Source organism: Humulus lupulus, chromosome 8 (genome assembly GCF_963169125.1).
Source record: "Humulus lupulus chromosome 8, drHumLupu1.1, whole genome shotgun sequence".
In the NCBI taxonomy this organism is placed as follows: Eukaryota; Viridiplantae; Streptophyta; class Magnoliopsida; order Rosales; family Cannabaceae; genus Humulus; species Humulus lupulus.
The window spans coordinates 4,673,647-4,691,157 of NC_084800.1; the positions used below are offsets into that span (position 1 = coordinate 4,673,647).

At 31.4% G+C, this 17,511-nt stretch overlaps 2 protein-coding genes across 3 annotated transcripts; both read right to left on the reverse strand.

The window, feature by feature from the left end:
• Nucleotides 1-2,277: 2,277 nt before the first annotated feature.
• On the reverse strand, nt 2,278-7,656 carry LOC133794250 (uncharacterized). The gene is made up of 3 exons (XM_062231457.1): nt 7,319-7,656; nt 6,575-6,743; nt 2,278-6,084 (listed from the first exon to the last, which is right to left on the reverse strand). Exons 1-3 carry the CDS (start codon nt 7,430-7,432, stop codon nt 2,492-2,494), a joined length of 3,876 nt encoding a protein of 1,291 aa, XP_062087441.1. The 5' UTR covers nt 7,433-7,656; the 3' UTR covers nt 2,278-2,491.
• Nucleotides 7,657-8,781: 1,125 nt separating this feature from the next.
• On the reverse strand, nt 8,782-13,149 carry LOC133794251 (uncharacterized). 2 transcript variants are annotated; one of them, XM_062231459.1, is made up of 6 exons: nt 12,640-13,149; nt 11,461-12,475; nt 11,154-11,338; nt 10,197-10,233; nt 9,696-9,760; nt 8,782-9,611 (listed from the first exon to the last, which is right to left on the reverse strand). In XM_062231459.1, the coding sequence occupies exons 2-6, from the start codon at nt 12,415-12,417 to the stop codon at nt 9,104-9,106; spliced, it is 1,752 nt and encodes a 583-aa protein (XP_062087443.1). In that variant the 5' UTR covers nt 12,418-12,475; nt 12,640-13,149; the 3' UTR covers nt 8,782-9,103. The 2 variants fall into 2 exon arrangements, with proteins under 2 accessions (XP_062087443.1, XP_062087442.1); XM_062231458.1 differs by having other exon boundaries at nt 12,636-13,149.
• Between the last annotated feature and the right edge of the window lie 4,362 nt (nt 13,150-17,511).

A 17,511-nucleotide genomic window follows, 5' to 3' on the forward strand; every position in this document is an offset into this window, starting at 1 on the left:
TTAGGGGCTACGTGCCAATATTAGCATTGTACTCACACTCCCATTCTACATCTTTATAGTTTTATTTGGATGTGTTATATATAAGTTATATATTCACACTGACGCATTGTATTCACACTGACACGTAACATAAGTTATATATATATTTCTTTTGACTACTCACACATTCAGTGGGTCATATAATATTTACATAATGCACATTTTATATAAAATATGTATAATTCTTTTAAATAACTAAATCTTTTGAAATATATTGAGGATAAAAAGATCTGATTTTTCCCAATAAAAAAAATTAATAAAAATGCCCTCATGTGTATATGTGTTTTTCTATATTAAGAGTTGTCAACTTTATTTTTTCTTTTAGTTTATTTGGAGTGTAATTTAATTATTTATATTTGAATTTTTTTTGTTGTGTGAGTTGGTTTTTAGTGATTTTTTTAATTTATTTAAGGTATATGTGCAGATGATCTAAGTTATATTTTAGGCGGACATCAAGTTGATTTTATACTTTTAGTATATTTTTGGTAAATATAAAAAATTTCAGTTTCTTTATTGTTATTGTGTGGGTTGACTTTGGGTATGTTTAGTTTTCTTTGAGGGTAGATGTTTAGTTGATTTTTAATTGAGTAAATTTTTTGTTTTTCTTGACACGTTTTACAATGGAGTGGTAAGTTTTTCAATGTTGTTTTTTATTTTGTTTTTGTTTTTGTTATTTTTTTAATTTATTTTGGGTTTATGTTCGTATGTTCTCATATATATTTTTAGTTTATTTTTTACACATTTTACAATGCAGTAAGAAGTTTTACAATATTGTTTTGTTGTTGTTTTTTAGATTATATTTGGTTAATGCAACGTGTTGATATTTAGTTTATTTGCATGTGTTTTTCCAACACTGTATTATTCTGGGGTTGTTATATAGTTGAGTTTAGGTTGCTTTTTCAACACTGTATTACTGTGGGGTTGATATCTAGTTGAGATTGTATTTTTGCAATTATGAAACTTTAAAATTGTATTTTGAAAATTTGAATTAGTAAAATTGAAAAAAAAAAATTAGGGGTCGTAAAAATGTAAAAAAAAAACATAAAAAATGTGTATTTATGAAAAAATCCCTAAATTTAATATAAAAATATACTATTCAATTTAGAAAAATAAATAAGCGGTAGAGTTATTTTTTTTAAAAGAGATGGAAGAGAAAGGGTCAAGATTTGATTTATTTTTTGTCAGATATAATTTGGTTTTTTAAAAAGAAGGATAGTGTGAAAAGGTAAGTGAAATGAGAAGTTATGCTTAAAAATAAATAGTATTTAAAAATAATATAAAATCAAATCAAAAATAAAAAAGAATCTAATTAATTAAAATCTCAAAATTGTTAGGATTTGTATATAAAAATGACATTAGTATTAATATAGAAATATAAAATATTATTGTAATGAGTTGAGTAAAAATCTTTTTTTTTTTAAATATCTTATATAAAAAATTAATAAACATATTTACAAAGAGAAAAATCTTTTAAAAGTTTGTAATAAATAATGAAATAAGCTAATGTGAAAGAAAAATTGATGAAAAATAAAGAGTGAGAAAATAAGCCGAGAAAATTTGAGGAAGAGGAAAGTGAGGAGAAAAACTGATACGAGAGAAAGTGAAGAAAAAAAAAAGTGAAGACCAAGCAGTGAGGAAAGAAATTGAGGAGAGAGAAAATTGCGAGAGAAAAAAAAATAAGGAGAGAAAAAATAAGGATATAGTAAATGATGATAGAAAAAATAAAGAGGTAGAAAGTGATGAGAGAAAAAATAAGAAGATATAAAGTTAGAAGAGAAAAATGGTGAGAGAAATTGACGAGAGAAAAAATAAGAAAGATATAAAGTTAGAAGAGAAAAATGGTGAGAGAAATTGACGAGAGAAAAAATAAGAAGAAACAAAGTGATGATAGAGAAAGTGAAGAAAGATAAACTAACGTGAAATAAAGTGAGTAGAGAATAAATTATGTTAGAATAAATAATGTGTGTTAATAATAATTAAAAATACTGAAGTGAGAAAAAAAAAAAAAAAAAAATTAAAACATAATTTAGTTATCAAAACTTTCTTTTTTTGTAACTTTTTTTTTTAAATTGTTTTTTAAAAACAATGTCAAAATGCTATACTTATTGAAAATAAACAGTTTATAAATTTTAAAAATAAAAAACTGTTTTTTAGATTTTTTTAGTCAAACACAGTCATAAATTTTGATAGGAGTTTCTTTGTGTATCAAATTTAAAACAAGAACACAAACAAGAGAGGTACTGCAACAAGTGATTTGCCATTTTCATAATATAGTCGTATATTTTTCAAGGATAAGTGTATTTATCTGCAATGGACAAAATATCTTTAGCATATTGCCCAGCGAATATTTATAAGTAACAAACCTAATTCACCTTGATCATTGAGCTAATACAATGAGGATTTCCAATTCAAAATGTGATAGCCTCAGCTCTTTACCGCAACGCAAAGGAACTCAGGCCAACGAATTCAGCTTCTTTTCGAGAAGTTTGGCCTTTCGAAGGGCATCCAAGGCCTCCACTTGCCTTCCCGATCGTTTCAAATTCAATGCCTTCACCTTCTCGGCTTTTACCTGTTCTTCTAGTTGAATTCTTTCTTGGTTAGGGTTGTCACTCTTACCCACATTAAGTTTTGAAGACTGTAATTTATCAGGAACTCGTGGCACCGTGTTCGTGTTCGTATTTTCTATTCCAATCGCTTTTAAAGCAGACAAAAGTTGAGGATCAAGAAAATCCTCAACGCCCATATCTTTCTCTGTCCCTAAGCCATCAACACTTGAATTGACAGACTCATTTGCAGACAACTCCTCCAACTGGGTCTCAAGTGCCTTAGCCAATTCAAACTCAGCATCTGCCTCTTCAATCCTACCCTCTCTTCGCAGCTTCAAAGCCTGGCGCTTGTGAGCAAGGGATTCCTGTTGCAACTTGAAGCGTTCACGGCTAGAAATTGGTTTTGGGATATTATTTGATGTACCACGCTCTTTTTGGCCAACGGAAGAAACACTTGGTGTAGAAACTGGTTCCAATGTTGGATTTGTTTTGGATTTGGTGTTCTCTGTCTCAAGATGCTTCTCCAACAACTTTGCTTGTCGTAATTCCTCTCGAGCTTCTGCTAATTTCCCTTCTCTCTTTAAAGCAAGTGCTTTTCTCTTACGAGCCAGAATGTCTTGCTTAAGGGTGGCTTCATTGATCTGAGAAACATGTTCTTTGACACTACTTGCTTCAGAAAAATGTGGCTTCTCGTCTTTGACAACTGTACTTTCTTGTTTTTCACTTCTAACACTAGATTCTCTAGCCGCGGGTACATGTTCCTCAATAATATTTGATTCATAAGGACGTGGTTTCTCAATGACTCCTCGTTTTTCATATTTCATATCATCCCCCCTTGTCATGTCTCTCATAGAGCTCGCAACCGTTTGCAACCGAATAGCGGTAGCAACAATGGAACCGTCAGAACTATAATTTAATCCATCTTGTTTTTCAGGAGCCATTTGGGTTCCCATGTCACCCAATATCATTTGGTCTTCGACAATTAGCTGCGAGTTTAGAGGAATTGGCATCTCAGAATTTTGTGATGGATGGTTAGCTGTATCACTTCCCATACTACTTTTATCAATTGATAAATCAACACGACCAGAGGTTTCTTGGGACATCACCCTACTTGTTTCTACGTCACTTATTCCACTCTTATCTTGGTTCATCAATAATCCAAAACTCTGAGGTTTCTCATCCTTTGAAGCTTCATGTAGATGCACCTGTTTTGGGGCTTCCAGTTCTTCTATTTGAGTCTCTAAAACCTTTGCACTCCTCAGCAATTCCTCAGCTTCTTCAGTTTCTCCCTTCCGTCTCAACGCAAGTGCCTTTCTTTTCAAATTTAAAAGTTCCCTTTGTAACTCACCTTTACTTCTTCGAGCAGGAGCAGCAAGTGGAGGAGAAGATTGAATTAGAGATGTGTCATCAGAATGTTTGGACTTAATGGCAACGTCTTCATGTTTTTCATGCGTTGTAGCAGCATCTTGTTCGTCGTCATTCCACCCCAAATTCTTTAACACTGATAGCATCTCTGGGTCGTGCATATCTGTTTCTGTGATAGCCACTGCATCGCCTTCCTCATCTGCACTTCCAAGAGGAGATTTTATTATAATTTCTGTGTGACTACTATGCTGAAAATCTTTTCCTAGTGATTCAGTTTCCGCTATCTGGGCCTCCAAGGCTTTTGCCATTCTCAACACTTCTTCTGCCTCCTCACTCTCTCCTTGGCGCCTCAAAGCCAGGGCTTTTCTTTTCAAACCCAAGAGCTCCCTCTGCATTTCAGCTTTGCTTCTCTTTGGTACCTTAATATGGCCTGCTGCAGCTTGAGGTACAGAGGATCCACTAGCATTTCTTTCTTTGGATTCTGGTGAAAATTCGGCAAGGTCATTGTCTTCGTCTTTCCAACCTAAATTCCTCAGAAGTGAAAGATAAGTTGGGTCATGCATATCTTGATCAGATATGTTCTCTTCCATCTCATCTCCAATAGGCAGGTTGAAAGGGAAATCGTGATTCCCATTTACTGAATTCGGGCCCTTAGTATGAACAGCCACAGACTTAGTCTTCACATTTGAAGCTTTTTCCATCTCTTCTAGCTGATGTTCGAGAATCTTGCCTTTCTTTAATTCTTCTTCAGCCTCATCCAACCGCCCTTCCCTCCTTAATGCAAGAGCCCTCTTCTTCAATCCTAAAAGCTCTTTTTGAATCATTAATTTACTCTTTGGTGCAAATTTGGAATCTGTGTTTTCACTCCCCGTAAATGATCTATGAGCATTTAGATCATTTGAATCTTTCTGAACTCTTGCAGGATCCTGGGCAACTTTTCCTTTTTGAGGCTCAACGCCTTCAAGGTCTCTCTCAAGTAGTTTTGCCTTCTTTAGCAGATTCATTGCCTCTGAAACATTACCAGCTCGTTTTTTATTCACAGCCTCTCTTTTCAAGGATAGAATTTCGGTTAATAGTGCTTCCTTGTCAAATGAAATATCAGAATTAACAGAATCTTCAGTCCATCCTAAAGATTTTAATGCAGCAGCCATCTCTGGGTCCTCCATATCGTCATCTGTCACATCAAAACTACTATCAATAATCTGATCATCAGCAGCACCTAAAAGACTGCTAAAATCATAACCATGCTGTTGCTCATTTGGATCAGAATATAAATCTTGTTTATCGCTGTCCATACTACGGATCAATGCAGAAAGGTCATCATCAGAATCTTCAGCCTCAGCAAGAAGTTCCTGTTCTTCAAGTTCCTTTTCTAAAACTTTAGCTCTCTTTAATTCTTCTTTTGCTTCTGCCAATTTTCCTTCACGCTTTAGCGCAAGAGCTTTCTTTTTATGTGCAACAACCTGAGTTTTGTCTATAAAATTAGCACCCTTATTTTTACCAGGCTTCACTGAGACTTCACCAAGGAGAGAAGAGAGTTCACCTTCCAAAGTCAAATTTGTTCCTTTTTTGTCTTCACTATGCAGATCCATATCAGACCACCCAAGTTCTCTGAGCTCAGCCGCAAGGTCATCTTTCTCTTTACCTTCAGAATCACCAACCTTATTCCTTTTTCTAGACTCTCCAGGAACATCGTTAATCTGTATCTCCTCCGCATTCCCAGCAAGCAAAACCTTTCTACGACTTTTTCTTAAAGTTTTCTCCAATGCATCAGCTTGCCTTTCAAGCTCCTTTCCTCTTTTAAAGGCTTTTAGTGCTTCATCAGATTTCCCTTCTCCTTTTAGTTGCTTATACATCTTCTTTTCATCCAAAGCTTGTTGACGCAAATCATCAGGACTAGTAGCTCCCTTCTCAGTCGATGAAGAACCAAACTCATCAATAGATTGACTTCTGCATACTTCCCCCTCCCCATCCAGATTGACAACTTCAGTATTTGAACTTGCTGCTCCTTGAGTACTAGACACCAATTGTTTACTGCTTGAACCAAGTCCTGATGCAAAAGCTTCCTTTTTTTCATTACTTGGAATCTGGTTTAAGACTTCATTCTCGGACTTTGATGTTGATTTTAAACTACCTAAAATAGAAAAAATAAGAATGAGATGGAATAATCACAAGCATGGTAGTCAATATTCTTTCCCTTTTTTTTCTCCACATTAACCCATGTTAAATTACATAAATGATGACCAAGTGGATTCATATTAACACAGCAGTTCAAAAACTAAATGAGAGAGCACATAAAAAATATTCTTCAAAAGATTTAATCAGAATATCTTGAGGAGCCATTTAATGACACCAATAGAAGAAAAAAAAAAGGTTTAATGAAGGATATGACCACAATACACAACACGGTAAGGTGAGCATAGGTAAACATGGGGCAATGATGCCAAAAGAAAGGGGCTTAGAGTGTATCAAAAATTACAAATTGAAGACAGAAGATGCAAGAGTTAAGCATCAGCCACTTTTAGCGACCCTGAAAAACCACATAACTAATGACCCAACAAAAAGAGTTCCTAGCTCACAGGATGACAAATCAACTAATAATCTGAGCTCATCAAAAGGCATACCTCTCCAAGCTCTGCTCCTGTGTCCATGGCGAAGTTCAAACCGTGCCGCCTCCTCTAGAGTTTTGCAAGGTTCACAAATACGCACAGGCGAATCCCCCTGTCCTCGTAATACCATCCTTTGCTGGGTGCAACTATTGCAGAACAAACCCCCACATCTTCGGCAATGATGCTGAGATTTTCCAAAATGTACAATCATCAAGAGACAAAATTAGCAAGGTCAGGCAAGAACTAATATGAACTCTTTACAAGTGTTCAGTAAAAATGAAAGAAATTTGTAATTTGTATAATAACTTTCAAAAATAAATTATTTGCAATATGTTCTTCATAAAGATCCTATTCGTATGTTCAGTGTAATTCAACAAGGTTAATTAACTAATTTCACTTCCTCACGATGTAAATTCCTTAATCATACTGATAATACTTCTTTAGAGTATTTTTAGTTCCAATATGAAATCAACGCACACAATGACACATATATTTATGTATAACAACATAACAGAACTCTGTTTCTATATAAATCAAGAAACTTAAAACAATAAATATAATCCAAAGCATGCACTATAAGCTGAATGAATGAATTAAAGAATTACCTTAACTCGTAATCAAATTCTAATTAGAACCCACAAATAAAATTATAAAAACTGGGTATGAAAGAAAAATCTTGCCCGATTGATGAAGTAGATCAGAGAAAGCGAGAAATAATATATTTCTTTAATTTAAAACAAAAAACAAAAAGATAAGAACCTTGCGATTGATGAAGGTAAACTGAGAAGAACATCCCTGACAGTGGGAAGCATCAACCACCCAGTTGTTCCCTCGCACTGATGGCTTTCCCGGAAGCCCAATCTTCTCTAACATCTTTTGTTTTGCTCTCCCGGAATCCAACTCGGACTCCACAGATCAAAAAGAATCGATTTCTCACAAGGAAAAAAAATTGAAAAATTAAATAAAATTGAAAAGGCTTTCGTCAACAAACTTGTTCGGTGTTTTGATCTGATAACTTTTCTTGAGGGAGCAAAACCGGAAAAAAGACAAACAAGACAAAGTTGAGACTTTCTTTGCGATTGATGACGATCTAGGCCGAGGTGGTAAATGTCGTTTACTTTTGTTTGTCATACGGCGTCGTTTTCGACGAGCTTAGATGTTTGATTTTTTTAGGTATATATATACTGGGACTGCTACATAACCAATCTAAATCTACATTCAATTATAATATTATGAAATTAGAGGTTAAAAATTGGATCATAAGAATACAATAGCATCGGTAATGGAGTGCTATAATAATGGTATAATTTTATATCTTAGCACATCTTAAAAAAAAAAAAATCTCTTGCAAAATATGTGACAAATTTTATAAATGTTAAAAGTTTTGTTAAATTTGGCACACAATCAATTTTACATGTTTCTTTTGTCACTAATCAATAAATTTTATCTATTTTATTTACCATATTACAACTAATTAATATTATTTGTGAATTAAAAGTTTTTTAAATTTTTATTTATTTATTTAAATATTTTTTATATATTTTCAATAAAAATTAAATAATTATGTTGACTTTTTAAGTAATTTTGTATTTTGTGTATTGAAGCATAATTATAGAATTTAGTCCAAATATAGCATTAATTTATTTTTCAGGCACAAAATTTATAACATTCATAAAAGATGGTCCAATTACTTAATTTGAACCAATCTCATGATATAGTTAAAAGAATTAAATTAATTAATTTCAAATCAATGTAAATTAATATTCAAATTTATATATACTTTTCATTTTATTGCTAAAATTTAGATTTTTAATATGGTAGTATGACTATACAGTGACTCTGCTTATTTTGTATTTTATTTGTATTAAATTACTCATTATTTCATTTTATTATTTGTGGTTTGACAAAAGGTTGAGATTGCCAAGTGAATTCTTTGGCAGGTATTCTTTTTTATTAAATGAAGCCAAAACAATTTTCATTTTACTTGTATCATCTTCACAATAAGTTTTTGTAGATCCCCGCATCATTTACTACTTGATTTCAATTTTGGAAAATCCAATTTTTATTTTTTCACTTCTACCATACTCTTCTTTTCTCTCAACTACATATCTTATAAAGTTCTCAAATCGAATAACGAAGTAGGCAACCAATCGTAATAGAAACGTGTCAACAAAACAAACAACCAAGCAAGTTATATATATAAATAGTAAAGCGATAGAAAATTGGCAAAATTGCTTGTATGAAAATTGGTAACAAGATAAGCCCCAACAGTTACCTCACGCTTTCACTACATATGCGAATATCAATCACGATTACTTCCTTTTAACGTGAGATAAATATTGAAGAACACTCAAGGAAGAACGAAAAAAATACAAACCGAATTGATATCATCAGCAAGCGTAAAGAAAAAAGACAACATCCCTTCTAAAAATTAGAAATTTGAATGTAAACATCTTTAATGAGGAAACTTAACTTTTTTTTTTGTAAAGGCACTAGCAAAGGCTGCTTTTTTCAATAAGAATTTAATCATTGATGCAATCTAATTCAGTAACCATTTATCTGAGGCCTTTGTGTTGGACTCATCAACCGGGAGAAAGGCATCTGGGTGCGCCCAGGAAGACTTCTTTGGCCAGAATGTCGGTCATTAGTGGGATCGGAGGCCGATGATCTAGAGAATGCTTGGGCAAGCTCAACAGCAGAAGCTGCTTTCCCATATCGCATACCAACAGAGTCAGCAGGGGTTGGTTTTGGCTGCTCAACAGGCTTGCGCCAGGTTTCTGGTGATGGAGCCCGTTCTGGCTGCTGTGGTTGCTTTTCTATCTCTCTGTTGTTCCTCCGATTCTCGCGGTTATCACTTCGCCAGTTCCTCTTCTGAGCATCACCTCTTGCAATGTCTGTCCGGTGATCCCTCTTCTCATGATCCCTCTCCCTCCTCTCTCCTTTCTTTATAGTCCTTTGATCAACAGCAGGAATCTCAGTTCTTTCACTGTAGCGTGATGAATTAGCATTACCCCCTGAAATTCTTTCTGCCTTTGGAGCATGAACTTCAACCCTACATAATTTATGTTTTATGAAATTTTCATATTTAAGAATAGAAATCAATGTTGGGGCAAAACGATGGGTTTCTCGCCAATACCTTTCAGGCTGCTGAACCAAGTCGTGGCTAATAACAACATCATCAATCCCTCTCTCCTTCAGAACCTGAGATTATGGAGAATTGGAGATGCAACAACATTAAGCAGGAAAAAATACGCCAAACATAACAGCGATGCAAAACATTCTATGAAGAGACCAGTATTGCTATTGATCCTAAAGATATCCTTGTTTCTTTTTTGCTGGAAAAAAAAAACCTATTTCTTTAGTTCACTGATGAAATGGGCAGCTGACTTATTATTATTATTAAGCTGTTATTGCAAATTATTACAAAAAAAAAACTACATATATAGAATTAATGATTAATTATTCCATTTCTAAATATTAGTCTTGTGAAATATTCGTGTAAATTAAGAAGATTACGAGAAGGTTCGGGGCAGAACAACAAGGATCCAATCGGCAATTTACACTGACACAACACAATATTTAAAATAGTAAATTTGCACACTGATATCAGTAGTGTAAACAAACAAAAACCACTCACTAGTTCTCGTGGGCGAGCACCACCAAACAAAAAATTCCTGCACCAATCACAAAATTTTCAAAATGTAAGTAAGAATAAGCGAGCCTTTACTTGATAGGATCCTTTTCAACAACTCAGAATAGGGTTAAAAAAACTAGTCATGTCATCTCACATATTTGAGCATTTAGAATCAAAATAACAGAAAATGGTGTACACATGTGACACGTCTTTTCATGTTGGTCAAGAAAATTTAAATATATATACATATATAAAAGGCTAGACAAACCATTGGACAGAGGGATAGGTTAGCTCTATTACAAGCTTTAAATACATCAATGTGCTTAAAAAACAAAAAAGGGAGCAGGGAGCTCTGCCACCTCAAGGTCAAAGTTTCAAAACCAAGATATTTACTGGAGCGAAATGCTTACAGCCATGCTTGCAGGTAAAAGCTTAGCATAATTTGACGGTTAGCTACAATACAACTGTATGAGAGAATCTATTTAAGGTATTTCAACTTTATCTCATGACACATAAATCTGAACCTACGTTGTTACCCTTCATATTATATCTTTACTGTATACCAGCTATCCCACTGAACCTTAAAAATTTTTAGAGGATTATAAGACTTCATTAAGTCCATCCCCATGATTAGTTAAACCCCTGACATCATGAGAACAAACTAATGGATGACCACTCAACCTACCCTCCAGTAACATTGCATTATATATCTCATATACACGAAAACATCAAGACCAAATACAATCTCATATCTATTTAAGATCGTCTCACCAATCCCATATCTGTTACGATTTGTTAAGTCCATATTAACTTAACAAATCGTAACAGGATGAACTCCTAAGATTTTTTTTTTTTTTTTTGAAACTGGGTTCCTTGCCTATCCCTGCAATATTTTGGACCACATAGCAAACCACGTGTAATTTGAGCTACTCCCAAATGATTTTAAATAGCATTGCTAACCTTTCCTTTTCAGTTCCCTCCATTCGTTCAACTGACTGCGACCGGGGCTGTAAATTCAGCTTTGGGCGCTCTATGGCCTGCTTCTCAATCTCAGTGCTAGCTAAACCAGACTTTGAAGAGTTCAAATTTCCATGAGGCTCATTAAAAATATCAGCATGAATATATTCAGCCGCCTGTTGAATGCCCTGCAATAAACCAAATACAAATATTTAGAACTTGCCCATCTGATGTTTCGACCCAAGGTGGACCCTTATCTATTTTTTTTCTCCCCAAGAAGGAGAACAATGTATGTGAATGTTACTATTACCTGAATATTATCCACACCATAAGGCTCCAAAGTTTCAAGTGGCTTCGTTCTCGGAAGTAACTTCAACTTGGGCCGCTCTGAAGGTTCTAAATGTATTTGGGTCTGCAGTTCAGCTCCACCAAGTCTGCCACTAGTGTGATCTGGCTGACCCCTGTCTCTATAACCTGTTAGATTCTTCTCCTTTGCTTCTGAATTAATAGGAGTTCTGGCCCGCTCATAATCAGGATTTTCCTTCCTACCACCCTGAACATTATCTTCAATATTAAGTCCCCTATCAGCATGCCTGGCTAAGGTTGTATCATAACTTTCTATGCCAGCAACTGCGTCTGTCTTGTTATAGGCATTATTACCATATCCCTTGGTGTGTAAACCACTTTCTGTTTCAGACAATCTCATAAGCTCAGCATCTGTCTGATTATTTGTAGAAGGCTTAGACTGCCATCTTCCGGAAGAAACCTTTTCGAGCGCACTGGCATGAGCCAACTTAGAAACAGCCATTGGAGCAGACCACGTAGATTGTTGCCTCTCATGACCACCTGCAGCCTCTTTCCTCGCTGCCCATGCATTCGGATAAGTCCCACCAACACCATGCCCGACATTGGTATCTAAATTCTGATAAGGCACGCCCCCGTGGGTCGTCTCAGACACCCTCCCCGAATATGAATTGACAGTCCCACTCGGCGCTTGCGAATTCGGAGTCAATCCCTGTCGACTCCAGGAACCTCCTCCAGCGGATGCAGACTCTTGCTTCAGCTCCGTACGGCTTGGGGCCACTCGAATGCTATCATCACTAATAGTCCTCCGCGGAGCAGAAACCCCATCAAGGGGCTTGCGCTCATCCTCATCAAAGTTCCTGCCGATATGTGAAGTATGAGTGAGAAAAGGGGATTTGTCATCGAAATTCCTCATGGCTGGAGAAGTGTGAGGACGGGAACTCCGGTGATCGGACCGACCCATCTGGTTACCCCACGAAGCCGATCGATCGTAACCAGGACGATCCGAAGGCCTAACGATTCTGCACCCCAAAAAAAAATATTGTGAAATTTAACAATAATCAACTAGGGTTTCTTCTATTAACAGATCCAGCAAGGACGAGATCTAGCAAGAGCCATTAATAGATCCTAAATTGTACAAGATTAAAATCCGAACTTTGAGCACGGGTAAAAGGGACTTACACACCAGGAGCAGAAGGGAGAGGAAGATCAGTTGGGATAGAGCCACCATGGAAGTCCTTGAGGGTCATAGTATTCCCACATACTTTCTTCTTCGACATTCTCTCTCTCTGACTCAACCTCTCCCTCCTGGGTAACCCTTCTCTTGTTGAAGATTTAGGTTTCAACCAGGTCAATCGAAAATGTGTTATATATATAAAAAAAATATATAGATATTTATATATATATATATATGAACAAGATTCCCCACCCCCTGAAAATATCAGATATGACGGCGATGGTGGATACTGTGTTTATAAATATAAAAAAAAATGGAGGTGGGGGCGGGAGAAAGGAAGAGGAAGAAAGGGGCCGCGTGTGTGTGTCTATGGGGTGGGCTGGGTTCGGCTGTTCTCTTCTTTACGTTTCTTTTCTTCTCTGAAAAAGAAAAGGAGAGGATTTTTGGTTTTGGGGAGATTGGGGCTTGTCCTTGTCCCGCGTTTGGCTGGGTTCAATCCAGTTCCCCCCGTACGGTTCTGTCAAGTTGTTCCGCTTCAATTCAATTAAATCCTCTTTGGCTTAACTTCTTCTCAGATATACTTGCACACTGTACGCACGTGATGGACGAGTCCAGAAAGAGCGAAAAATAATGCTCACCTCAATTTTTTATTATTTTTTTAATTTAATATTCTTCTCATTTTTATTTAACTTTCCTAAAATTCATAAATAATATTCATGTAAATTATATAAAGTAAAGTATATATTTTGCACTTCATGTAAATTAATATGATATTGTAAATCCAGCTCTTAATATTAAATTTTGTTCATTAAAAACGCAAATTTTAAGGGATATTTTAATGTCAGCTGTTTTTATTAAATAAGATCGGCCGTAGATTTCAAGTGTTTGGGAGTTTGCTTCCCAAAGAATTTTGGAAAAATTATAGCAAATGGTCCAAAACAATGACATCAAGAAGAAATAATATTTTTATGTTTAAAATTATAGAGAAATTATTATTTTATATTGTTGATTAATTAAATTTTTCATTTTTATAATTATTTAGGATCGTATAATTTTAATATAGCGGTACTAGATACAAAATACGTTTGTTTAGTTTTATTTATAGAATTTATTAAATTTATATTAATTTCATATAAATTTTGAAATAATATATTATTTTAATTAAATAATTTATTTATTTTTATTTAAGTTTATATTTATTTTAGTTTTTGAATTTAAGAGTGACAACAAGAGATTATATATTATATATTTAATGTAATACTAAATATTATAAATGGATTTTAAATTTAAGTTTTTTGCTAGTTTTTTTTTAAAAAAAGTAATTTGTTGTTGATTCATAGTACATTATATTATATATTTAATATGATATTATTTTAATAAGTGAGTTTAAGTTTAATTAAATTTTATTTAAGTTATAAAACATATGATTTTATTATTTTTAAATAATTATCATTATAAAATATTTCAAAAATATCGTATTTTAATTTGTTTAATTATTTATATTTAAAAATAATTATCATTGTAAAATATCTGAAAAATATCATATTTTAATTTGTTTAATTATTTATTTTTTTTAAATAATTATTATCGTAAAATATCTTAAAAATATCTTATTTGAAATATTTATTTTATTTTATTTAAGTTTATGTGTTTACAAACTACCGTTAAATGTAAGAATATTATGTTAAATATAAGAATATTTCGTTAAAGTTAACATTAAAAAAAATAAAACCCGCTAAAACAAAATTTTGTTATCTACACACTTATTATATAGAAGAGATATGTATATTAGTTTTGTTTAATTAGTTTTTATTTTAAAGTTATATTTATTTTTTATGAGTTGTTGGTATATTATGATCCAACTAATGTATATATTTTTTGTGGTATGGTATATTATTTTTTTATGATATTTAGTTTCTACCATTAGACAATCCATAAAAAAATAGAAAAAAAATCAAAATAACTTTAAAATAAAAACTAATTAAACAAAACAATATACATATACAATAATATTAAAATATTTATAATAAAATAATAATTTGTTAAATAACATATTTGGTAATATGTGATAATAAAAAGGTTGTTAAAATATTTTATTATAAAATTAAAATAATAAATATTTATTTACTTTCACGCAATATTAAAAATACTCCGGTAGAATTAATCTCAACTATTTTCATGCCAAACACAATGTGTATGAATGTCAGCTGTGATGCTTGTGTAGATTCATCCGTGTACAGTTTATATGGGCTAACAGGCCCAAAGCCCAGCAATGCATTTTATGGGCTTACTTTGTGACTTACTGTAACTGTGAGTTATTTCTGGGCCTGGGCTTACTTTTAAACACACCAAGCCCGACGCATTGATAGAATAGAGTCTGTTACCATGTTTTTTTTAAGGAAAATCTACTGCACTAAAAGTTAAAAAAATATATGAAAAATATGGTAGATTACAAAAATACAGAATTTTTGGATAAAAACACAGAGTGGCAAAAGCGTAAATACGGAGTGACTTTTAAATCGTAAATAAAAGCGATAAAATACAATTTTTTATGATCAACGTTTACAAACTTGTAAATATCAGTTACAAAATTGTAAATATCTGTTACATATTTGTAAATACTATTTACAAAAATCAGTTTTAAAATTGTAGTTTTTTGTACATAAAACTTACGAACAAATTCGTAACTAATTTTTTATTTTTGTAACAATAGTTTACAAAATTAGATTCATAACTAGGAAATATATTTTTATAACTAACATTTACAAAAATAATTTATAGTTAAGAAATTATAACCAAAATTTACTTTAAAATATTATATTTTTCTATATGTTACAATATTGTACCAAAAAATTATAGGAACCATCAAATTTATATTATACACCTTAAAAATATAAATTTAAGATATTCATTATTTATAAAACAATTTATTATATATATATATATAAAAATGTTGTTAGTGAATTACAATAATTTTGTAAAAAAAATTTATATTTTTGTATGGAACATTTACATAAATATTTATAAATTTATTTAACATGATTGTTACACAAATTTACAAAACGAATTTTTTAACTTTAAAATATATTTTTGCAACAAAGCTTAAACTTTAACTAGATTAATATTTTAGTTTGACATTGAGTGCTCGGCAATGATTTTCAAAATAATATAATATTTTTTATCACTATCTTTCCTACTACCATTAATACATGTTACAAAAATTTATGAATATACATATAATAAAATTGAAATATCATTTATATCAATTTAAATAAAAAAAAGGATAAACAAATTAATTATAAAAAGTAATATTAATGGAGAGCCAAAAAAAAATGAAAACCCTATATTTAATTATTATTATTAGCATAAAAAAATATGGAGATGAACTAAAATTACTGACAAATAAAAGACAAAAGAAAAAAAAACAGAAGTGAACATAATGGAAAAAGAATAATGAGATATTATCATATATATATATATATTTATTTTTTAGTTTATAAGTGGCCAATATTATATAAATATAAATGTATATATATAGACATCTATTTAGATATAAATAATATATTAGTTTGAGGATTGGTCAAATAAATTTCGAGGAGAAAAGAAGTGTTATACAGGAAGCAAGAACAAATGTTAAGGTAGATGTGTAATTATTTTAGTTTACTGTAAAAAAAACGATATTTTTTTAACATTACCGTGAATATTGTAATTTTTCCTTTTTTTAAATTACGGATAGTACTGTAAATTACAAACAAAATATAAAAAAATACTTAATTTTACAAAAATTAAAGAAATATAGATAACGGTCATATAATTATTTGTTACAACTTTTTATTTAGTCTGTAAATATTGTTTACAAATTCATAACATATAATTACAAACTTGTAAACTTTAGTTACAAAAAAAAAATACATTACTACAAATTTGTATACTGTGTTTATAAAAAAAAGATCTTTAATTATGATTATGTTCCTTCATATTTTTGTAATATTTTACAAATTCAGTATTTTTTTTAAATCTTAGATATTTTTATGAATTTCTTTTTTTTTTTTTTTGTCTCAAGAGTCTGTTACCAATTTGACCACATATTATTAAATTTTGAACAACTAACTTCAATTTTTATTAAGAAAAATATATCCTATCATTTATTTAGTATATATTTGACATATATTCAGTAAATATTTAATTTTAGATTTAGAAGTGTATGTGTAATAAAAAAAATTAAAAATAATAATTTTAAAACTAAAAATAGTATTTTTTTTTTTTAAAGAAAGAAAAATCTAATATTGTTAAATTAATCAAGATATTTATAATTGAACTATATTTTACAAAATCCCTTGAAATTTTTCCATTTTAGTTTAAAATTAGCGATTAAAGTAACAGTTTTCCTTTATTTTTCCAGTTCAACATTAAAATTGCATTCTCCTAAATATTTGACCCTCTCCTATCAAACATTACAATGGTAACCTTTTATTTTATAAAATATACTAAACTTGACCTTGCTTTTGGTCAATTTTTTTAAATAAGACATGTTTATTTTTATTTGTTTAGAATTAATATAATTTAATTAATTTTTTGTATTTTAATTTTTGAAAGTAAAAATAAAATAAATCTTATAAAAGGTTTCATAAGAGATTTCAATATAGGGTTATAAATGAATCTTATAAAATGTTTCATAACATATTTTTGAATTCTTAATAAAAAGAAAATTATGGAGCTGGAACATAATTTAAAAAAATTAATATTTAAATTAGAAATAAAGTATTAAAAATAAAATAATTTAGAGATTTTACTTATAAAAAAACCAATAAATTAATGGGAGTTTTTAAAAAATATGGTTTTTAGCCATCAATGTGCAAAAATATGGAAGTTAAACTTTCC